The sequence below is a fragment of the Anarhichas minor genome, unplaced genomic scaffold, assembly GCF_050575085.1.
Source record: "Anarhichas minor isolate MPS153535 unplaced genomic scaffold, ASM5057508v1 ptg000003l, whole genome shotgun sequence".
NCBI classification, from domain to species: domain Eukaryota; kingdom Metazoa; phylum Chordata; class Actinopteri; order Perciformes; family Anarhichadidae; genus Anarhichas; species Anarhichas minor.
Window position 1 is genome coordinate 5,364,868 of NW_027466449.1, and position 24,548 is coordinate 5,389,415.

The following is a 24,548-nucleotide window of genomic DNA, read 5'->3' on the forward strand; positions in this document are numbered from 1 at the left end:
TGTACTTCCTCCATGTATTATACCTGCGGAGGTATGTCCTCCAGATCTCGGCGGATTTTTCTGGCAGCGGCCTCTTCAGCACTCTGTTCAGATACTGTGCTGCCTCCGAGCTGTTGCCTCCCTGGCCGGCCTCCAGCTCTGTCTTCAGGTGCATGGCGTTGAACAGGGCAGGGTTCACCTGTGACATCTACAGAGCACAAAAACAACCCGCTGCTGGGTTAGCGGAACATACGGGAAGCCGGGCACTTGCATATGTTAGTGAGAGTGTGAGAGTTTACCCACACAAATGGTTTTGGCGAAGCAAAAAAAAAAAAAAAAGAAGCAGAGCCAGATTTACAAACATCCAAGCTTTTGCTTGAGTGCAGGCCAAACGTGTTTGCCAAGTGTCCTCTGGGAGCAACTGTTAACCCTTTTATGTGCTGCGGTGGCTCGAATCAACCCCCCCCACCCCCTCCGAAAGCTGCCATGACACGAGGAGCTGTTGGACAACAGGTCTTCAAGCCCCTCCACTGTCTGGGTTTAATGGCTGCTTTAAGGAGAGCAACTAGGCGACGCGTGTGTCTGTGTGTGGAGGGGAGGGAGGGGGTATTTACCAGTTGGCAAGGGTAAAAAAAAAAAGAGAAAAAAGACTGATCCCTTATTACATCATCAATATGATGGAAACCACCTGGCACATTTGTATAAATCAGATGAGGTGTATGATTAAGACGATGTCCATTTTAATCTTCACCCCCCCCAAAAAAATACACCTTTAAATTTGCATACGCTAACATTTAGACCTGGTAAAAAATGAGGGCAGCGCCTTGTTGTTGTTTTTTTCTCCCCTGACTTTTTAATCTAATAATTTACAAAGTCTATAAATAAATGTAGAGCGAGGCAGGGGGGGGGGGGGGGGGGGGGAGAAAAAGTATGAAAGGAGGAGAAAAAATGGACGGCGGGTTCAAAACAGCTCCTCAAAAAACAAACATCTCTATATATCTGGCGTGGCACCCAGCTACTGCTTCATTATATTAATTTGTGAGAGGTGCAGTGAAAATTACACTGTATGAAAAATGGCTGGAAAATTTAAATGATACAAACTCATCTTATTAGCGGTGAAACATTAAAAAAAAAAAAAAACAGGCCCCTGCGCGTCCCGCTAATTTGTCTTGGGATGAAAGGCGTTTGATGGATGGATCTTACCTTATTCATAAGCGAGGATAAAAGAGATGTATTCCCTGGTACAGGGTGTCCGTTTGATTCATTACTGGAACAAGGAAAATGAACAATGTTTAGTCAAGATTTGCATGAGAACAGTAAATATTACTATTTATCACACGAGGTGTGCCTGTATAATGAAGAAGAAAAATGCTGTCTTCTTATAAAATAAGATATAGTGTGAGTTGAAGGGAAGATTGGAGTTGACGGTTTATACAAACATCCTTCTCACACAAAAACATTGAGAAATATGTTGATGGTTTTATAAATGTATGCACATGTATAAACAAGATATTTTTGACAAATAATTGCGAACATAACCCTGGCTGCCGAGACTGTAGAAACCTTCGTTCCTTGTTCATTTATTTTCGTAGTATATTAGGTGAATAGACATTTGTCATATAGCGTTATTAACCCTTTATGTACCAGGCAGACCTGTGGTCTTTCTTGCTCAGGTCCAGGCTGTGCTCCTGCGTGGAGTCTTGGGTGGCCCCGGAGTTGACGTCCATTGGCTCCTGCTTCACTTGAACCAGATTGAAGTGGCTTGCTGAAGCCGGCTGCCCGTTCCCTGAGGATCAAGACGGAGACGCAGATGAGAGAAGTGACAACAAAGTTATTGTTGGTCAGCATTATTACCCTGTGATGAGATCCAATCTGACTCCTGTCCTGGCCTGAAAAGAATACTCCGAGTGATAATTATTGCGAAATTATGTCAGGCCGTCAAGCCTTTTAAATGGTGATTGAGAGGCGGGAGATATGAGGGAAAAATACTCCTTTTTCTGCAGCACTTGTCACAACTCATTTGCCAGGCTGCCTCTTAACTGGTCATTAAGTGAGATGCTAATGCTGAGGGAAAGTGGCAGTCTCAGATTGGCCGACCCCCCCCCCCCTTCCCACCTTCCCAGGCTGCTTGTTGGCCTGACAACGGGCAGCAGCCAATGCCACTGAGCGTACCCACAAGGAACAGGGGTGCCATGTCGGTCAGATTGGAGCTGACAGCCAATCAGATTGGTTCAAATAGCATGACCTCTTGATCAAATTCTCCTCCAAATAGGTATTCAGTGGATGCTGTGAGCGGGGACAGGAGTGCTGAAATGAAATAAATAAAGACCAGGGGACGACACGGGGTAGAAATGCTGACGGGAAGGTGAATTCTGCCCCACCCCCGATCCCCAAGGGATTGAAATATTAATTTGTCCCGGGGCTACACAGAGAAAGCTGGGCTTTTTGGTAGACAATAAGTGGTGGTTTATTTAAAAAAAAAAAAGTGTGCGGGAGGGGGGAGGTGACTCTGATGTAGCCTCTCAGACACTTTAAGACTGAGGAGCACCAGCGGGCGTGATTGGTTTGGTGAGGAATCTGTTGTTTAGGAGTCAGGGCTGGTGCTGAGGGATAGTGACAGGCAAGGTCATGGGCAACCAAGTGTGTGCCCTTGGCCCTCAGCCTGGTGAGGCTCCTCTCCTTTCTCTCGCTGGGCAGGAAACAAGACGAGCCTACGTAAGGGGGAAGCCGACCAGAGACCCCCCCCCCCCCCCTGCCACGAGATCACCCAGAGACATATCAGGCAGAATAGGAGTAGAAAAGCCAGTCTTGGGCCTTGTCAGCTGAAAGCTGGGAGATGGGGAAGTGTCAGTATCAGTTCAGTTTGACAATGGCTGAGGTTGGAGGGGCTGGAGGTGGAGTTGGGGAGGAGCTAAAGGAAATCAGCGGTTTGAGGTCACTGATTGGTCACCAAGTCCACGTCCATCGCTCCTTCCTGAGCCCCAACTTGAAAGGAGTACACCCAAAATGAACCAGCCAGACAGATCCTGCCTTGTCATTGACAATCAAATTAACTCTCAGACCAAATGAGAGCACATTACATCAAGAGCAGCCTCTCACTATATGATCTTTACTAGATCATCAGGCAGATTAAAGCATTCCTTTACTATATCAAAGGATGCATTTGCTTTTTGAGGTGGATTACAATGCAAAAGTCTCTTCTTCTTCTGCTGCACATCGTGAAGTCATTTTTTTCCTATTCACTTTCTATTCACTAAGAGGGAGAACAAATGAGTATGACTCGATGCAGCTTCTTTCTGGAAATTATCCAGGAATTATGTACCACCATGTAATTACTCCGGATAAGATACAGAGCTTGTGAAAGATCATTTGTACTGTGTGTCTAATTAGTAAACCCTTCAGATGCTTGAATCTCTGGGAAAAACACTTAGGGGTAAATTAGAGCGGAACATTAATACAGAAAAAATACTGAGAAAAGACTGAAAGCAGAAACAGGGAAACATACACAATTCACCACAAAAGAGGTGAAGTTTCACAACCCCATGAAAACATAAATACTGTGAAAAATAGCCACAAACACTGTGACTTTTCTCACACCTTTTTGACAGAGAAGTACAAACCACTTCCTCCTCATTTTAGCCCTAAATGTCCTGTTCACACATTTTATGAAGAAAATATGAGAAACAAAACCGAAGCCGATCCTCCATCCTGTATCTATGCGCTTAACTTTTACCATAAAGTATGTGAGATTACAGCTTCGTTATCAAGCATAGAGATCTGACACGCAGCCTCTCGGTGAGACAACGAGAGGGGTGGTGAAGGCACCATCTGTGGAAGCCCCACCCTCAGTGGGGGCCTTCCCAGTGTTCAGACTACCTGCTGGAAAGCCCAGAGGTGGAGCTCCGCCTGACAGCCTGGGCTCAGCCCGGCTCCCCGGAGCAGCTGCCCCATCTCTCTCACAGGGCCTGTCCTGCTCCAGGAACACCACCAGGAATTGTAATCCTTCCCAGTCTGCAACATCCGGAGACGCCCCCCCTTTGCAGCCCCGATTTACAATCCGCACCCCCACCTGCTCAGGCTCAGCACCGGAGGCCCCACTGTTACCGGATTGCGAGATTGCGCTCTGCAGTTTATTATCAATTTAATGCTTTAACTTCATTTTCCTTTTCAGAAGCTTTGTTTAGAGCAATATGATAAACATAGACAAGGCAATTACCTCCAAAATTTATTTGAATTGTGTTTATGCTAAACAGGTATTGACATGTTTTGGTGGGAACAGAAGGTTTCTAGAAATTCAAAATGTGTTTCTTTGCTGATGCATGCAAGTGTGTCTGAGTTCTTGTGACAGTGGAAAAAAAGCCCCTTTCTCAGCTCTGGTGCATTGAGTCATTTCTGCCTGAACGATTTCAGTTTTTTTATCGGTTTGCATAGAGGATAAAAAAAAAAAAAGAAAAAACCCAACATCTTCTTCTTTTTTTTTTTTTTTTTTTTTGTTCTTGCAATTTCTGATCTTAATTTCATTCCACCTCCATTTGCTTGGAACGGGCACAGACATAGATAAGAGACCAATGAGGAGGAAACATGTTCGACACAAGCCCCAGGAGCCCCCACTCTGAACATCATAAGAGACTTTTACAGGCTCTACTCTCCCCTGTCAGCGCATTTATCTCCAAATGGATTGTGGGTATCTAACAAACGATCAACACAATAACAAGCCCAGAGCAGAGGACTATGCCTCCAGTATGCCCCTTTACGCCTGAAAGCGGCAGTTTTTCTGCCTTTCTCTCTACTGCGGTATAGTGATAGAAGTGACCTCTGAGTGCACTCTGTGAGCTCTGGCTAGAGCGGAGAGAAGTCCACACACGGAAAAAGGATGTGGCTTTTAGTCTACATGGAGTTTATTCTCTTTGAACACTGACATAGCTCAAAAGGTTATTGTTTGTCATATATTTCAATAACCTTGTCTATAAATAGAGTAACAAGCAAAGTTAACCTTTACAACGGACTACCAATTTATTCATGGTTTTATAATTTGCAAGTGTGTTAAGCTGGTCTAGTTACAATGTCAGGGAAAGGAAATATTAACAGGGCTGAATTAATCTGTCAAGTTATTTTTAGATGAATCAATTATTGACAATGGTCTTCAAATCGCTCGTTTTGTCCACCAGTCCACATTTACAATATCGTAAAGCAGAAAATCTAAATATTTGTTAAGCTGGACCAAACTAATATTTTTGCTAAATATACAATCCAAACAATTATTTGATCATCAACATTGTTGGAGATTTTGTTAGAGTTCAAACTTCTATCATCCATTGGCGAGTATCCACAAAAATGACACACAATGATGACACCATGATCACAAAAATGACGACTTTTTGTGGAGTGACTGACCTAGGTGGAGGTTGTTGGAGGGCCTCAGGGCAGCAGCTGCCAGTCTGGCCATCATGGGTGATATCAGCCCTTTGCTTGCCGAGATCTTCTCCATGATGGAGGAGGTGGCGTAGGATGTTGGGGTAGAGGCCATGGCTCCGTCTGCACCCACTGTGGAGCAACCTTGGGTCAGTGAGTCGGTGGGCATGGAGTGAGCCCCAGAAGATACAGCCGATATCAGGCTAGCGGCCGGCGGAGGTGGTTGGAGAGGCATCCTCGGGATGAGGGGGAAAAACGGGTGGGAGCCGCCCATGGCACTGTTGGAAAGAGCGAGGGCCACCGGCATGTTGCTGGGCAGGGCCTGGGACAGCAGGCTGGACATACGCTGGCCTGCACTGGTCATCGAGGACGTGAGTTTGAGGGCATGGCTCAATGTAGAGGAGGAGGAGACAGCGGTGGTGGGCGTGGCCAACAGGTGCGATACAGAGGTGGACTGCTGGGTGGTGGGCGAGGCACTCAGGCTGGAGTTCTTGCTGCTGATGGTCGAGAAGTCCATCAGGTCGTCGTTGCTCGACTCCTCCGGCTCATCCTTTGCCGTCAGGTAGACGGAGGAGAGGCCCATGACACCGGAGGAGCGGATGTGCCGGCGCTCGTGTTTGCGCTTGTGAGAGGTCATCTGGCTAGTGGAGGTAAAGGTGAAGCCGCAGCCCGATCGGATGCAATGGAAGTGGTTGGTGGCTTTGCTGTAGACGCAGCCCTCGTACTTGCACTCCTCATACTTGTAGAACTTCTTGAAGCCATCTTTGGCATAGGCATCGTCCTTGATGTGGTAGCTCTTGTGCTTCTCGATGTCACACTTGTTCTTGAAGGTGAATGTGCATCCTGGGCGCCTGAAAGGAGAATGGAAAACAAAAGGGAAAACATGATTCCATATGATGCTCAGCTACATAGCCTCCTCAGTACCTTGGTGCAGATGGGAGTCACGGATAGGGCCCACATGATTCAAATACTTAACAATGGAGGAATGACAACTGAGGCTGTTCGGTAACACAGCAGCAGCCCATTGACATGTTGCCACCTGCAACCGTTTCCGGAGGCATACATTCCAGGGAGGGAGTTTGATGAATCAACCGAGTGATTCTATGTCCACTGATAATAGTGTTGTGGCGCATGTGCTTCAAACTAAAAGCTTGATGTTTTTTTTTCTCCTTCTAACTGTGATTCAATGATGCTCAAAGAACCTCACGGTGCAGGACAAGAAACAGGGGAGCCATTAGTCGTGACTTCACTTGTGTGCTGCCTATTATTTAACAAGGAATGTGCCTAGATTTGTTTTTTTCTGCTGTTGGCTTTTGGATTTGTTTAAATTGCTATATATATATATTTGTGTTGTGTTACTTATATGTGTTACTTTTGAATGCATGTATTTTTATAGATGTAAAAAAAACATCCACCACATTAGGCCTGCAATATTCACCTGCAGTGGAAGTGTGTGGTCTTCTGCCCGTAGAATTGACAGCCTACTGTGCCACAGTCCTCAGTGGCACGAAATCTCTGGAAGCCATCGTTGATCAGCTGGGCATTCTTTTTATGGAAGTTTTCATGGGTCATGACGTCGGAGGTGCTGGTGTACACCTTGCTGCAGCCCACCTGCAAAAGCAAAGAAGAGCATGACAATCGAAAACAAGATCTTGGCCCAAAGCGGACATGAAAGTTTCAGTTTGCAAGAATGGTTTTAAAAGAGCCAGCTACTAAAAGGCAGTGCTTTAAAGAGATCTGATAATACTGTACGCGCTATCGAGAAAGGAGCTCGGTGTGGTTAAGAAAATGCAAGTGGCCTAGAAATGTGTGAAAGCAGGTTGTTTTCTCATGTTCACAAGTTTCAATTCAAACCCGTGAATTGGAAACGATCTTGTCATTGTGACAATTGGAACAAAGAAAAAAGGGACTGAAAGAGGCAGTGGTCACAGCGGGTAGCTGAAACTACAGTACCTTCCTGGCAAAGCTGCCTTTTAGTGTGTGACAATGCAGTCACCACGAACTTACTGTAATTCTGAGAACAAATTTGAGAGGTGGAGGGGGCAGAGGAAAGCAGATGGGAGTAGATGACTGTCTTGGTCTTTAGTTTAAAATGTCCTGGTACTCAGGAGCCCTCAGAGCCAACAGAGGGGGGGGAAAAAACAGGTAATGTTTGAATTAAAAGCAGCAATTGTATATCATCCCTGGCACTTTTCACCCGCACACAAACCGGGCAACTTCTCCATATTGAGTCAAACAATGAAAAAAATGCCACTCTGTTTCTTTTCCCCCGGTAAATCAAGAGAGGCGATGCCAACATCTGCAGGTTCTCAGGGACTGTTAAAACAAGGGCTGAAACGTCCTAATAACAATTACGCCGTTAGAGGGGTTTAAAAGAGAATGTATCTCAAGCCGTCCTCCACTGCGCTGCTGCCCTGTCGGCGAGAAAGCTCTCGGCACAGTGACACATTGAAAATAAGCAGATGTGAAAAAACTTAAACAAATCCAGAAGGGGGAATAATCTTCAACTGGCTTGCTTGGTACTAAAAGATGAAAAATGTGTAGTTTATATAAACACCTTACTGAATTTTATCCATGCCAATTAAGGAGCGAGAGAGCGAAGAGGTGGGGAAAGCACAAGAAGCCTCACGTGTGTTCTCCCTTTTTTTTATTTATTTTATTATTTTCTATCGTTTACTTTAGGACACGTTTTGCCAAACTGCTCTTTGAAGACACTTTGGTGTAAATGGAAAAAGCGTGGAACTGTAATTCCATTTCACAGATGTAGGTAAGCTGTGTGACTCTCAAACATCCGGTAGTCGTGTTACGAGCCGCCTGACTTCCCAGACGCAGGCGTCGTCTGTATCGTGACGCTCTTGTGCAGTTTTAAAACCGTCCTGAAACGATGTCATGGCTGAAAACGGTTGTTTTTAAGGCTCTTAATGGGTACAGACCCAGGCTTTTAGGCTGTACATGGACTATGGTTTACTGACAACCACCTTTATGGTCTGGCTCTGGAATGTAAACTTATTGATGACTTATATTTCACATTTTTTTATATGCATAGATGAGTTGTGGGATATTTGTACTGTATGTAATGCCTCAGTACGTGTGGCCATATTTGCAGATATTGTCTTCCGTTTCCGTGTTTGTGTGCATTCATGCCTACTGCACGTATTTGTCGGTTTGTTGTGGGTATGTGCGTAGGTGGAGGAGTAGCTGTGAGTCTTTGTAGTTTGTAGTGTACCTGCATGCAGTGGTAATGGGTGCTTTTTCCATTGAGGTGGCAGCCATGGTAGTAGACACTGCAGTCGTCCAGAGGGCTGAAGCGCATGAAGCCATGCTGCAGAGAGTTGTCCCTCTTCTTGTGCATGTTGTAGTGCCTGATTACATCCTGCTTACTGGTAAACCTCTGCAAAAGGGGAGAGGGAAAATGTGCGGCAACAGGTTGGTGTTTATTTAAACCAGTCATAGAATCAGCAACAAGTCACTTTATCTCTGTGGAAGCAGCAGCTGCAGCAAGCAGGAGCCAATTGGCAGTTGTGGAGGGCTGTGCCGACTGCAATGGAGAGGGCCAGGATGTCTTTAAAGATGATGCGTTCTGTGGTTATTGATTTACTTTGCATATCTCAAAGTTGTGTCCTATCCAAATGCAGCACCAAAGGCTCTGGGACTTTTTTGAGCGCAGGAGAAGCTTCCACATGGAACATGAAGTGTGTTCCCCATACCCCAACTGTCTCTACGTGATTTGTTCCCTTCCACTGAAATGTATTTTTTATTTTTATTTTTTTTAATTAAGATGAATCAATTGACATGCAAGATCACAGTTCTGATGTTTCTGTCTCTGGAAAAATTATGTTCCATGCAGATGGTTTCTCAGACATGCACAGGGGAAAACCGAAGACAACAGAAACAAACAAACAAACAAACAAGTGAACCAAAAACGTTTTCCCCTTCAATTCGCTGAGATATGATTCCATTTTTAATTAAAGCTTTAGCGCTCGCTTTTGGTGCCGGCTTCGCCTGTAACGATGAGTGAATATGTTAAGAATCCTGCCTTCTAAAATTACAAAATTAATAAATAAAAAATCCCTCCCACACCTAGGAGTCAGGAAGGGGAAACAACAGAAAAGTCTCTCCACAGAGACTTGCAGCAACCAAATCTGCTGTAATTGGGCTTAAGCTGATGTAACAGAAACTGTAACAGGAGAAGTGCAAATCAATGAGACAGTTCTGCCTTCAATCCATATTTATCTCCAGTTGAGGGAGAAAACATCAGAAAGAACTATTCTAAAAAGCAACTAATTGCTGTACAAAGTAGGGTAATTGCTTTGTGTCATGTGCTCCACTCCGCAAAAGTAAAAAGCTAAGATCTCACACAGCTGTTCATTCTCTTGCTCTTGGCCTGTTTCCCGCTGCATAGTTCTGAGATGTTTGACTCCAGTAGGAGCAGACACTTCATTAGGATTTTTAATCTAATTAATGAAATGCGGTGGATTCGTCGCTTTTTGAACAGATTTTCCTGAAAGATCCCGAGCACAGGCTCACTGGTATCTGACGGTTAACGACAACCGGAAGATAAGTTGAGCTGCGGTCATGGTGCATTCGATCCATCAAGCCGTCCAAAATAGGCCACGGAGAGAGCTGACTGGGAAAAAGATCTCATTTTCAGTTGAGTGGCGATGAAGGTTGGGAGCCACTTGCTACATTTATTTTAGGATTCCCACTAGTGTGGCAAGATGCACACTCTCCCTCATGTACAAGCCCATGAAAGGAGAATGTTCAGACTCAGCCAACAGCCCACAGGCTGGTAGTGGGATAATATTCCTGGAGTGTGTGTCATGTAACATTTCATGAGTTATCGCTTCGAAAGGGGCTGCTCGTCACTGCCTGCTTCTTTTTTTTTTTTTTTTCAGGGTATTGACATCCCAGAGAGCTGGCTTGCAAAGCATATCTGTGTTTCCACGCAACGCACAAGCAACAGAGAAATGTGGACCTGACCGTGGAAATTGCCGTGATAACCTGAACTAACGCTCCAAATAATGACATGAAATGATTTTTCCTTTGTATTCCTCCAAGAATGTGTCCCATCAGACTGTGAAGTGGGATTCATGCAGAAAATGAAAGCTTAGATCTGTCATGCTTTTCACCACAAAAACAATATTTATCGAGCGGTAATCTCTCTTGATCAGGAGCAGACAAAGGAGATTACAGATGAAGATGGCTTAATTCCGAAAAATTGTCAGGAAAGGAAAACACACACACAGCTCTAGCTGTGCATGGATTTTTAGACATCTTTGACAAATCTTCCTGTGTTTGCCTAACACTCTCCGGCCATATGCTACAGCAAACACACGGCCTGAATTATGATCTGCTTTGTGTTTTTTTTTCTCCTTCCTGTGCCGTACATGACAACTCCTGGGACCCGGTTAATAACGTGGGAGGGGATTAAAGACAGTCAGTGGCAGATGTCTTTAGAAAAAAGAACACATAGATAAAAAAAAAGAAAATAGAGGCACGTTTCAAGCATATTTACAATAATCCTTGCGATAAAAGGCCAACTGTCAAAGACCAACTGTGCCTAGAAGATGCCTGCATACCTAGCGGGTGTATACACTCACAGCCTGTTCGGCAGATTAAAGGCCAGCAAACTTTTCATCTGCGTAGACTTTGGCTGGGTGTGACCTCACTAATGAAAAGATGCCACATTATCCTGTTTGTCTGTCCTAGAATCAACCCATCCCCTTTTGTCATGTCCTGAATAAAGAGAAGATTCTTAGCTTCAATTCACCGACCCTAAACCTTGCAACGTCATCCCTCACTAGTTGAGAGTGGCACTTTTACCTTTCGTCTCACTTTTCTCATTGTGTGAGACTCTAAACTAACGTTTGCAGCATACGGGAGAAAGATGTGTATTTGAGGGATGCACAAAAAAAAGTTGTAAAGTACTCACGCTCACCTGGTAGTTACACTCAGGGTCCATGCAGTGGTAATGCTCTCTGTACTGGTAGGCACAGTGCACGTGTCCACAGTGCTGACTTCCGGAGAACCTGAAAACCAAGTTGCACATGTCAACGAGTCCGTATTTTGAACAGCCGCACAGGAGCAGGGAAACGGATGAAAGAGCCGAATGACAAAGCGGCTCAGAAATACGTCAGTGTGATTTGAAAATAATCAGCAGCGTATCAAGAATGATTAGTGAAGAAATTATTTGAAATACCAGGAAGAGCACAAAAAAAACAAACAGACAAAGGAGTTCTCAAAAGCATTACGCTCGTCTCACCTTCAATGTAACACCGCTCACACCCTCAAACTGACTTCTGCTTTCCACACTGCTGCAACAATTTACCCGTCTGTCACACCAATTTCAGCCAAATTAGCTCCATTTAAGCCGTAAGAGACACTTATTACACTGAAACCCTTTCCCCCGACACGCATACACACACCCACTCAAGGAGCCCATGACTACTTTATTCCTCAGCACTGTGAAAACCCCTTGTCAAATCAATGCACAGTTCTTTCAGGTTAACCACAGTTTTATCGAGGAAAGGGGGGTCAGGTATCCTGAGATCGAGGAACGGCTCCGTCTACTTTTCACCCCAAACCCTCTCGCTCTCTCCCCTGGAGTCCAGAAATAAAAGTGATTTTAGTCTGGCACCGCTTTCTACAGGACAGACACTTTTACGGTGGTGATTATAAGTCTGACGACGATGACTGTTAAAATCCTCCAATTACCAGTGAAAACACACAAATAAACATTTGCACTGCTGCTGCCAAGAGCTCCATCTGCTAGCAGAGGAGAGGGGGAAAAGGGAGCTAAGTAATATTTTTTCCATCTCTCTTTCTGTTTTTTCCCTTGTTAGGATTATCCCAGAGCTGCATTTACAGATCACTTTGCTGAGTTCATTAAGCTAATTGAACGGCATATCCACTACTCTTTTTAAGTTGGCTGTGAAGGGTGTGTGTGTGTGTGTGTCTGTGAAATGGTGACGGAGTTAGAGGGGTACTTCAGGAAGGTTTGATGGCTCTTTTAGAAAAGACCAAACCAGAAGTCGAACTACGTGTGAACACACATTAAAGCCAACATATGTCCCCCCAACCATTAGTGATTTCTATACTCTTCTTTCACATACATCCACACACCAACACACACATTTACACTCATGAACACACAAAGCCCCTGCCCCCCCCCCCCTGAGACTATGGCCCACCCTTCTGCTCATTGCCCAGCTGTATCACTTTGCCTCTGGACAATTCCCACTTGCCGCGTGAGGGGGCCTAATGGGCCGCCGCTATTCAGCAGCAGATTAAATATTAATATCGCCACGATACAGAGATTGCAGCGCATCTCCAGTTACAATAGAGCTACACAGATCAAAGTGCCGTGGCAATAGTGGGTGCATGAAAGCATTTAAAGAGTGAAAACTGCAACTAAACACGACCAGGGAAGCTCTTTAAAACATCAAACTGGTGAGGAGATGAAGAACTTTTTTTTTTTTTCTCTCTTTTCACAAGGATTGGGTACGAACGCGTTTACAAAGCTGGTTTTTAGTGTTCGTGTGCTCTCATTAGCCCTAGCTCCAAAGAAGATCCTCCCCCGCCTCTACCTCCCCTCTCGGTGCTACATTTGCCCTTTTTATTAGCCCTCCTTTTCCATTTTTTTTTTCCTTCCCTCCTCTTCGTTGCTTTTTCTTTTTTTCCCAACCCCAACACGGAAATTGAAACTGTATCTGGGCTTATCTGCTGCCTCCCCGTGCATCAACTGCCGAGATGTTTAGACAAATTTTATGCATTATGCAGCGCAAATATCAAAACAGTTCTTGGCAGTGCCAGCAGAAGCCTCATTAAAAATTCCTTAATTAAATCTTCTTGCAAAATGTAATCAGTCCAAGGAAGGGGTTTTGTGTGTGTGTGTGTGTGTGTGTGTCTGTGTGTGTGAGAAGGAGGATGTGTGTGTGTGTGTGTGTGTGTGTGTCTGTCAGTGCCAAGGCTTTGATTTGTGCCCTTCATGTTATGGCTTGGAGAAGTAATCATTAACGCCAAAGCCACTTTGGCTTTTCAAATGCTGTTTTTCTTTCTTTTTAAACGGAATAAACAAACAAATGATAATCACCTTTCTAGTGTCGGCTCAAAATCAATCCGGAATGGGGGACATTGTTCTGTGTCCATTGAAAAGCAAGATACCTCCCCTCCCCTGATGTTTTTGTCTCTGTTGGTGTGAATGACAGACTTTTTAGATCAGTCAGTTCCTCGTGTGTTCAACAATAAGCAGCAGAACTCGAGAAGAACCCGGCCTAAGCTCATATCCTCTCTGTGTCAGTCACAGCTAACAGTAGTTCTTCAATGTTTTAGTGCTATACACACCGTGAGCATTTACTCAACCAGTTACAGAAAGCTACCATCAAACCATTTCACTTTCATTACCCCTCATCTTTCTACTTCCTCTCAGCACATAAATTGTCTTTTCTTAATCAATTTACTGCACACAGAACATTCTCATACCAGTCTAAGATCTAGTTACATCACTGAATAAAACACACCATCAGTGGATTAAAAAGAAAAAAAAAGTAGAAGGTTCATCTCAGTTTTGGGTATATTTTTTCATTGGTGTAGCACATTGAGGGATTTGCATACCTGGCAATATATTTCTGGTAGAGGTTGATGTCATCGCTGGCGGGTTTATCTGGTGGCAGGCCATTCCTAATGCAACAGCAAACACAAAAGAGACAGGATTAATGGTGTGGTCGGGCTGCCTGTTTTATTAATAAAAACAAACTGACACAATATTTACTTACAAGCCGCTGCCAAACTTTGGACTATCAATATACATTTACTTGTGGCATAAGAGCGTTTTCATGTGCCGTATGAATCAGGGATGGAATGCGCACACTTTGATGCATGGTCTCCCACCCAATGAAAGGCAAAATGCAGGAGCAAAGGGACATTAATCTTTTATGGGGGTATTTTGGTGAGTGCTCATATGCAAAACTGGATAATGTGGATGTGGAAGGAAAGCTCTGAAAAGGTCTTTTCTGGTAATCTCTAAGGGCCTCGGCTCTAATGCTGATGCCAAGTTGTCTCCGATCAGTCTGAACTCAGTTCAAACAATGACGTAGGACAACACTGCAGCTTCAAATGCATACGGATCAAACTAATCGACCGACTCGATCCGTTTCGCTCAAATCAGATTCGATTCGAAATAGGAAATCAAGAGGGATTCATCACATTACAGCGGCGTGTGCTGTTTGTCACCTGTGATGTGGTTCCCTTCATGAAGCTGGTTGCAGTGACAGTCACACTACAGTATTGGTTCTGCTTCCTCCCTCTCAGAAATGGCATTTAGCTTCATGTGAAGCAGCCCCACACGGGGGATGACCTGAGGTTAATCTGGCCCAGAGGGGAGGATGCACTGCCAGACATTCTCACTAGCATCCCCCCCCCCCCTCTCTCCCCTCTCCTCCCTGTATACAAGCACTAGACTTGGGTCAGTTATCCAAGCTTGCAGCTCCACTGAGCCCCAACCTGACAAAGGCCAAAGCCTGAGGGAGAAGTGCCAGAGGGCTCTTGAACAGTGTCTTTGATAGGTCTCGACTAACTAGAGACAAGGTCAAAACCAATCAAACAGACTCTGGGAGCTGTTTCCTACTAGTAGTGCACACGACTGGAGGCTAGCTCCCCAAACCCCTCGTTTGCTTCCTTTAAAGTGCACTCGTCAGGCGGTGTGGAGTCGGCCCCTGTGACTCGCCGGGAGGTTAGTCATGGCTCCAAAGTAATTAAAGGGAGAGTTGTTACACCCTAGCCAAACGAAAGAAGTCAGTCACTTTGCGATGACTGTGCTAAATCCGTCTCCACGGAGTGCTACAGCGAGTAAACACTTCATGTGCCTTCGCAACTCATCATGTCGTGGATCTATTGGGCACTATGCGCTATTTCACACTACATTCCTGTTGGCTGCTGTGGAGGTAGCAATTACCTTTGCGTTAGGCTAACTGACTCACAGTAGCAGTTAAGTGTATGTGAGCTTCACATTGGCTCCAAGGTGTTCCACAGGAACTTGGGATCTTTTCAATCCGCCAATAAACTTTAAATTAGAATTTTAATGGATAGGTTATACTTTTTATTAACAGATTTTAAGAGGTATGCATTGTTTTGGTGCAGTTTAATTGCGCAGTCATACAATATCATTTGTCAATAAGCATACATCTCACGTTTAGCAGTAAGAGAGAGGATGACAAGCAATGCTGTCACCTCTTGCCCTTTATTTATTTATTAACCTGTTATTAACTCTGCCAACGTTCTGTTTTCGGCACCGTTTGTCTGTTTCTTTGTTGTTGTTTGTTCGGTGAATATCTAAAAATCTACTGATCTAAGTGGGAAGTTTGGTAACTGGCAAAAGGGTAACTTATTAGTTTTTGGTGTCGCATCACTGTGTCACAATTTGTAACGTTATACCCTTTTGCTCAATCCTGCTAAAGTGAAATGTATGAAATTACTGTTCCTCTTGATTCCCAGGTCAATCACTGATCTAGTCATATAGACCACGCCCATTTTTGGTATCGCAGATTTTTCACCATTTCGAAACACTTCATATTCCTAGACCGGATTTAAGCATTATCAAAAATCTGCATTATCTATCACTATGTGTACTTTGAATCAGATTCAATACGGATTCAACTAATCGAAAGCATTGTGTAGCCTTGGCGGAGGTATGTGCTCTCTAAATGCTTTCTAGTTTCATATGATGATGTTTGAGCAGACTTACTTAACAGAGGACACAGTGCCCGTGGTGATGGAGTCAGTCTTGGAAAAACTGGACTTCAGGTAGTCAGCGGCGTTGAAGCTTATTTGTCCTGTCTGGTCCATTGTGAGCCCTGGGGCGATGCTGGCCCCAGTTGCGCCCACGGTTGGGACACCAGGAGCTCCTGGGTTCCCTGGTGCTGTAGCGAGGACATTGGGCATCATTGAGGCCTCTGGATTTCCCGGCATCAGCTTCTGAATTGTTCTGATTTCATACTTCGAAGGGCGGCCCACTTTGCAAGTCTTGAAGGCTATGGAGCCGCCCATGTCAGGGTTGCCCTCACCAGGCTTGAAGAGGTGCAGAAACTTGACGTTCTCGAGGTCGTACTTGGAGGGTCGCTTGTAAGCGTTACCGTTCTGCTGCTGTAGACTCTCACCCATCTTCAGCTTCTGAATAAAGAAGTCATACTTGGAGGCTCGGGACGCCATGTTCTGGATGTGAGAGGGATTCGGTGGCTGAGAAGTGCCCAGCTGAGGTCCTCCCGGCTGTTTGTGGTCCAGGCTGGCGGGATAGATCTGTGCCTCGGCCCCTGGGAGGCACCCAGAGGTGTGGAGCATGCTAGCGCTCTTGTCTTGGGCCAGTTTTGGGTTGAGGTTGTCTGGTTTTGGTGGGGAAGCATGCATGGGCCAAGGAAGGGTCTCGCCGGCTTTTAGCTTACGGATGTACTCTTCGTACTTTGAGAAGCGGGCACGCCGTGAGGCCTCCTCACTGCTGAGGGATGAGGGGTCTGAGGTAGCGGCTTTGAGCTTCTCAAAGCTGATCTTCTTGGTCAGCTCATCCCTTACCTGCTGGTCATCATAACCGAACATTCCCAAAAATTCATTCATGGTGTTGGCTGCATAGTCTCGCAGGGCAGATGCTTCTCCTGCACAGAGAAAGAGTAGAGTGGTGAGCTCCTTTTTAAAGCCGCTACAAGCAACGTTGCTCAAAACATTTCAATCAGTCAGTGGCCAAATTCACTTCAGTCAATCAGTCCATCAAATGGTGCTCTCCCACTTCACATTGACTGATTCTCACTCAACAAGTGTTTCACTATTGTGATGCTGTGTAGCTGAAGAAGATAGTCTATATTCAACAATGTATTGTTTTGTTTGGCATCAAATGCCTACGTTACGAATTAAGTAATCTGCAGAAAATATAATTTGTCAGCCCAATTATTGAAACAACCCCTCTCTCATATTGTGGTGAACACACCACACCGCCTTATGATAACAAAAGACGTCTAACCAGCTAGAACTAAATCTACTACATGAGAGTCTATCTCTGTTTCTGAACATTAACTGCTTACAATTGATGTCTTACGGCTATACTTGTTATTTCTGAACTGTAATCCATTTAAAAACAGGAAAATGGATTCTAGAGCAGCGTCTACATCTCTGTGCATTCATGTGTCTACAAACAAGCAGTCTGAGGCAATGCTCTTCCTGTTTTGGTTGCACTAAGTCAGTCCTGCACAATTTGCAAGTGACTGTACCAAAGGACACACTGAATAAACAAACCTCTTCTGGTCTTCTATTCTTATTAAGTTATGCTATCAAAAATCATCACGGCATCACTTTTCATATTATATAATTGAATAACATATTAAGTAAATATTGTACATGTAAGAGCAGGTAATCTTAGTAACCCAGTAAGAGATCACGTTAGCGACTTAAGCATGTAGGGGAATCTATAGGGGGAAAACTGTTTAAACAACTTCTTAGAAATGAAGTAACACCATCGGGCGCACCTCCCCACAGATTTTTACGTGATGACTGATGCTGAACGATTTGAAAGTGACATAATTATATCTGCTATCTTCCAGGAAGCGACTGCATGTTAAGTGCGATTCCTAATCCCCGAAGCTTGGCGTAAGGTATTTGAAAATAACATGATTATTGTGTCACCTTTAAGAGTGAAAAGAATGAATCCTTTCCCCCTTTTTACACATTTGTGAACTGAAACATCCCTTTCATTTTAAGAGTCCATTAAATTGGAGAACTTCCCCAAGGACATAGGCGAAATATAGTCAATGTATAGTTTAATTGCATTATGTGGGGGATTAATTCTGGCCCATTAACTTTCATCCAGGTTAGTGCAAGGGGTCAGAGAGCTGAGAAAGGGGGGAAATGATTTTTCCTGAAAGCAGCGGAAGGACAAAGAGAGGAAAGGGTACGTGAGAGAGACTTAGAGAGGGAGGATTCGTGAGGCAGTTGTGTTGTTGCTGATCCAGCTCAATTCCATAACTCTCCTGTTGTGTCAGTTTGCATGTCAGGCAGGATACCAGAACACCCATGGTAGTAATGTACCAGAGCATAATTTCACCTGGGTCATGTAAAAACTTTGGTCTTCTTAACTCATCCTTGGCACAGGACCAGGATCAAAAACCTTTAAAAAAATGTTTTTCACATCACACCATATCACCATCAAAACATGAGCCGGTGAGAAGTAATACCACCTACCACCCGGGTAATTAATACATAAATATTTCTGCTCTTGTCTCAGATTTCTCAGTTATTGCTAAATCAGTCTCCGTGCCCTGCTTTTCACATCTCCCGCGGAGCATGTAAAATAATCCCCAAATTTCCATTGACTGCGTTGGGGTTGCTCCTCTGCGCAGTGGATCAGTATGAAAGAGTATCCAGTGGATCGAAAGGGCATGAAAATATAACAGAAATGGATCATGTATTTGAGAGGAAATGCCTCGCAGATCTTTTTATCAAATCTAAACTGAAACTACAGAGTCAAATATTGTATATTGCATATAGAAGTATTTACTGCAGGGTAGAGTGCAAATGAACTCATTTTATACTTAAGGTTTTGTTTTTATTTAACTGATTATCATGCATGGCATAAAAGAACATTTTGAACCAGTCAAAATGTAATTTGTCTAAACATTCTCCTCAGTTGATTTCGGTGTTGATGACCTCGGTGCTCGGTTGGATTTGACTGCGACTGTGTTTGTAAGGGTACCTCAGGTCACAGTATATCATATAGCTCTAAAGTTAGGACAGCAGCCGCATCAGAAAAGTCACAAAATGGAACTACACTCACTGAGTGAGGGAAAAGAGCAAAGCAGAATAGATGGAAATCATATTTTAAAAATGTTTTTTATATCATTTTGATCGTGTGTCAAGGCTGGTTCTGCATTGACTGGGAATGGATTCATGTCTGTCGACTCTTGCCTTGGAGTAGGTTTCAAATTAAATAAAACATCTATCATTTCTGTGGCCGAGTCCATTGCTTATTACTGCAGAGAGACTAGTGGTTTCTGTCATGGGAGCACCGGCACCTCTTTTTTTTCATATTCTATTTGCTTATGGTTTTATCATCACCTTCTCTAAAAAAAGAAAATTAGCCAAGTCTCTTTATTCATCAGCGGAGCCATGTGGCCTGCTATCAACGAAAGGCAAATGATTGGACTTGAAAGGATTACGACTGGAACTGACAGGAGATAACCTTTCTAAAACACCATGTAAATGAGGTTTCTACTCCAGCCCCATCCGGCTGCCTTTTAAATAATGCCATGTGACACCAGGTGGGAAACTGTGTATGGGTGTATTAAGGTGAGATTGGCCTCTCCACTCATGCTAACCACCCAACCCATCAAGAAAAAGAAAAGACATTTCCCTCTGCACTTTCTCTGGTGTCACTGGAAACTCTATAAACAAGTGGTTTCTAATCTTGACACTTCAGGCCAGCAAAAGCCAACACGCAGCACATACCTGCCTGTCTATATTTGAGGCTATTGGGACACATTTTCCCTCTGCAGATATGATAACAGATGGGCATTATATCTCCTATTGGCTGACCAAACATGGCCATCAGTGTGTGGCATAGCTTCTCTGCTCACAGGACTGAGAGGCAGAGGTGTCGCTGATGATAAAGGTGCATGCTAGTGGCTATATATGGACTAATCTGGGGTTTAAATACGGTTGTCCGTTTTGAACCACACATGCACAATGTAAACTATTTAGTTAAAAAAAAAAAGTTTGAATAACATGCTGTGTTTTCAGTGGAGTTCAGTCAGAGAAACTTTTGCATAGTGGGATTATTTTAGATGGTGCAATAATTTAAATAGTGTTTTAAAAAAGCAAATTGTGTTGATGTCGGTGAATTAGTTTAAGTGTGTTTTGTTTAAATGAGCAGTGGTAGCCTAATAAAGAGTTGCTTTGAATAAATGACATTATGCACATTTGTTTGGACTAATTTGACACACACAAAAGTGCACGGAGCTTCAAAACTTCCTCTCTGTTTGGTTAGTTAATTAACAGGCAGTAAATAGCGAGGGCTTTGAAACGGCTTGAAATGAACAATAACCTTTTACAGTGAACCCAGAATTGCAAATGGAAGTCACGGTCAAGCCCGTTTGATCCATCGCTATGAGCATCTCTGTCTTTGCTTTCATAGTTTTTATTCATTGTTTTTTTCCCCCCATCGACTGGCTTATGAGGGCTCTAATGCGACATCTAAATTATCTAGGAAAAGTATTCTGGGGTTTTGCACTGATAGGAAATCTGCACGATGCCTCAATGTGAGGAGTTAAATGTTTTGAAGGTCGCAGTTTCTCTCATTGATCTTGCAATGTTTGTTAATTACATTGTCACTGATGTTGTGAGAGATAATTAAGCCACTATGTTTATATGCATAATTATGTGCACTCCGCATCAGCCTTTGAAAGACAGCGGCGAGAGAGAGAGAGAGAGAGAGAGAGAGAGAGGAGGAAAAAAAAATGTTTTAATTGTGAGCTGAGCAGAAACACGGCAATATAGATGCCCTAGTTACAATCAACAAAGAGCAACTCTGAGAAGAAGAAAAAAACACTCTAAAGACAAGATTTGCAACTGATGCAGTACGCTCTCCACACAGTCTTCAAACACTCTGGCTTTGCTGTGAGATGTAAAGTAGTTAGGGAGCCAGTGGAGGGAAAGGTGCAGGCCTGCTACACAACAGTAATACATATTTACAGACAGGCGGTTTTTTTTTATGGCCACGAAATAAACACAAAATGACTAATTAAAACCACAAAGCCTCTGAAATGAAACCTGCTTCATTTTCTGAGAAGCCCCTGCCCCCAATTCATTGTGTGGCCAGAGCTGCTGCTGTAAAACAAAAGAAATGCAGACTAAAAGAGCCTGTGTACATGACTCTGAGGTAGATAGCTAAACCTAGATGAAAGGCCAAAAAACTGTTAAAGTGAGGTGAGCAAGCACAAAACAAAACTTGTTTTTGTACCGCAACAACCGGTCTCACTCGCAAATTGCAGTTTTTTTTTTTCCTCTGTGTGTCTGTGAAACACGCTTTATCTACTTGTATAAGCGAGTCATGTTTTTTCTCCTTTTTTTTTTTTTTAAAGCTCTGTGTTTGTGCTGCTATACAAAGGCCTAACTCTCCTATAGCGCGCTTGCATCTAGCTTCAAGTGTCACTGCGAGAGGTACTTTCTCAAATGATAGTTTGTGCTGTTAACACATACTTGTGTTACTTCCGAATGGCTGCCTCTGCCCGCTTTTTCCATTTGATAATCAGTGAATTATATCGTGGGAACATCATGTCACAATTAAAAAGGGGTTATTAGGAGTCATTTACAGGAGCGTTTTATAAAGGAATGTATTAAAATATGTCCATGTCTGCTCACAATAAATACATGGAGCCACTCTATTTCTCACTTAAGAGTCATATCGCGCTGCGATATAATTTCCCTATTTCTGACTTTATTTGACAATTGATCTCTAGGATTTGACAAAAAAACAAAAAACAAGCTCCTCTACGGCAGACTACAACTCCATGTAATAGAGGAGTTTGAAGCGGTGGCTAAGTTTAGTGAGCTTAGGGAAAATCAAAGACTCAATATGTAATCCTGGGTGTAATATGAAGCTTAGCCTGGTCTTGCCATGCGCTCTTGGCCCACAGCTGCTGGGAGAGTGCATAAACAGCCTTACGTTGTAAGCCTACTCCATTTATGAATTTTCTTTTTGCAGTAAACCACACACTGACAAGTTCCTGTTTCCCCCCCCCCCCCCCCCCCCCCGCTGGCCTGCCAGTTGAATCTGTCTTTGGGGGTAATAATGTCACTGGCTATTCATAATGTAACTCTAGAGTGTCTCTTCCCAATAATGGGCACACTTAAGCTTATGCGGATGCGGCAATGTCACCCGCCCTCTATCTAAGCATTAATACTATGGAGTGGAATGCTTTGAAGGGCAAAGGTTGTGTCGGTTTAATTAAGAAGTCTAAAAAGGGTCAAGTATAAATTAGGAGTACGGCGGAGACATTAACTGATTGAGAGTCAAAATGTACCTGTAGAGGAGAAAGGTGCTTGGCGACTCTGGGCCTCTCGCGGCGGCATGAAGGTGTTGTCTTTTGAAGGCCTGTCTTCAGCTTCTTTGCCATCATGGTAACTGCCCTCCTGAGAGCCCGTCACCGGCTCGGCCTCCTCCGCGTTGTCCTCGTCATCGCTGCAGCCCGTGGGGCGTACCATGTACACGCCCTCAGGGGGGCCATCTTCATCATTGCCGACTTTGAGTTCACGCTCGTGTTCGTCGGCGGGAGGCGGCGGCGGCTCGTCGCCGTACTCGCCGTTCACCCACTTCTCGATGGCCTCGCGTCTCTTCTGGTCCTCCTCTAGACTCTGACTGAGGTTCAGGCTCTCGGGGAAGTTGGTCTCATTGTCATCGCAGTGGGAACTGCCACGCTCACTGTTTTCTGCTACACTCTGGTCTCCCTCTGCATTCTGGGAGCTGGTGTCGTACACCACCTGGCGGCTCAGCTTGGCACAGATAGCATTGAGTTTTAGGCCACCTTTCCTTTTGGCGGCCATCTTGGATTTTCCTGAGGTCGTTTCAGTGCATAAACTCCTTTCAGCTAACGGAAACAAGAACAAAAAAACAAAAGATTAGTTTAAGTTGTTTAGCATTACAATTATCTGAGTTACGGTTTAGGGAATTTAACTTTTCACTCAATTAGCAATTTCTTTTAAATGCACCAGAAACAAAGTTTGAACCAGCTTTTCCAAGTCAGTAACTTAGTCCTGATTTTGAACATCACAATGGAAAAACCACAGTGAACAACAGTGACTCCTGCTATTAATATCATCCAAAAGCACTTAACAATAACAGCCTGGAAGGACACAGAGATACTGCACATATCTTTCTAAGTCACACCTCTTCGGTCAACTCAGAGTTGAAAGCAGTGATGAAAAAAAAAAAAGGAGAAAAAAAAAAAAGCCCAGGCAGCTGAAACCACAGGCAGATAGGTATCGGACCCCCTACGGTACTACAAGCAGCAAATACACGGCTACATAATCCTTCACATGACAGCGCCATAGAGACACTGTGAAATGTTATCTTCACTCTCACCTCGAGAGGCTGTGGTCCTGCCACTGAGTGGGGGGCTGCACAGCGTTAAAGCTGTCAGGATGTGGAGTGAAAATGCGGAGCGCTTTTGGTCTTTTTGGATCTGTGTTCTCACGTTGGCTATTCAGTGGGATTACACCCAATAACTGTATTGTAATTGTACTTTTGTTTTACATCTTCTTTACTAAAAGGGAAATGAATTCATGTATACAAGCTCTTTCTACCCTCTGCTGTCTTTTACTGTTGATCTGGCCGAGACAGTAAAAAAAAAAAAGTTGTAGCCGCCATGTTTTACATATCTTTACGAAACAAGACAGACGGCACAGTCTCAACATATTTCCCCCCCAGTGCGGCCTCTCTGAACAATGGAGCATGATAGAGTGTGCTTTGGGGCAGCAATGGGTGGCATTATTTCAACCCAAGTGGGGCTATCTTTATAACATGTCCTCTGATGAGGCAGGAACAGCTGCCTGTGGCATTCCATATCCAGAGCTGCCTTTTTAGGGCAGAAACTGCACTCTAGTTCCTTTCACTTCATTTCCAGAGCCACCAAAGTTCACCTTCCAACAGCATATTCCAGACTCAAAATCAAGGCCAGATCGTTATCAAGTTGTAAATAACTTTTAAAAAGCGAGAAGGAGGTGACCGTGAGTATTTATGGTATCAAAAAAAGAAAAGAAAGAAGAAGCAGTATAACTACCAGAGAGCAGACGATCATTTTAACTTGTATTGTGTTTTTATTTCAGTAGTATGTAAAGCTTTGTCAGTTGAAGGTCTGTGGAAACACTTAAAACAGCATGCCACAGCAGAGATAGTTCTCCCTGCGTGGAGTTGTATTGAATCTTAACTCAGCCACACTGTGGTTAAGATAATACACTCTGCTGAGCTGTGGACACACCATCTTAAAAGACAAAAAATGTGTGATATGAGAGGTAACAAAGTTCTATCTTAAAGACTCAATTCACTTTATATAACAATGAGCACGAGCCTTTTCATTTTCTCTCAGCCGTAAAGCCAAGCACAATCATGTGTGAGCCATTGCAAGTGT

The 24,548-nt window shown here is 43.9% G+C and overlaps 1 protein-coding gene across 1 annotated transcript in view; it reads right to left on the reverse strand.

The window, feature by feature from the left end:
- The window catches only part of casz1 (castor zinc finger 1), a 59,174-nt gene that overhangs the window by 9,742 nt on the left and 24,884 nt on the right, over positions 1-24,548 (reverse strand). The window contains exons 3-12 of the mRNA XM_076102322.1: positions 22,446-23,009; positions 16,133-17,033; positions 14,005-14,070; positions 11,330-11,420; positions 8,618-8,782; positions 6,830-7,002; positions 5,374-6,242; positions 1,633-1,765; positions 1,183-1,246; positions 24-178 (exon numbers count right to left, since the gene is read on the reverse strand). Of these exons, the coding sequence (XP_075958437.1) occupies positions 24-178; positions 1,183-1,246; positions 1,633-1,765; positions 5,374-6,242; positions 6,830-7,002; positions 8,618-8,782; positions 11,330-11,420; positions 14,005-14,070; positions 16,133-17,033; positions 22,446-23,009 (3,181 nt within the window). The remainder of the gene's footprint in view (positions 1-23; positions 179-1,182; positions 1,247-1,632; positions 1,766-5,373; positions 6,243-6,829; positions 7,003-8,617; positions 8,783-11,329; positions 11,421-14,004; positions 14,071-16,132; positions 17,034-22,445; positions 23,010-24,548) is intronic.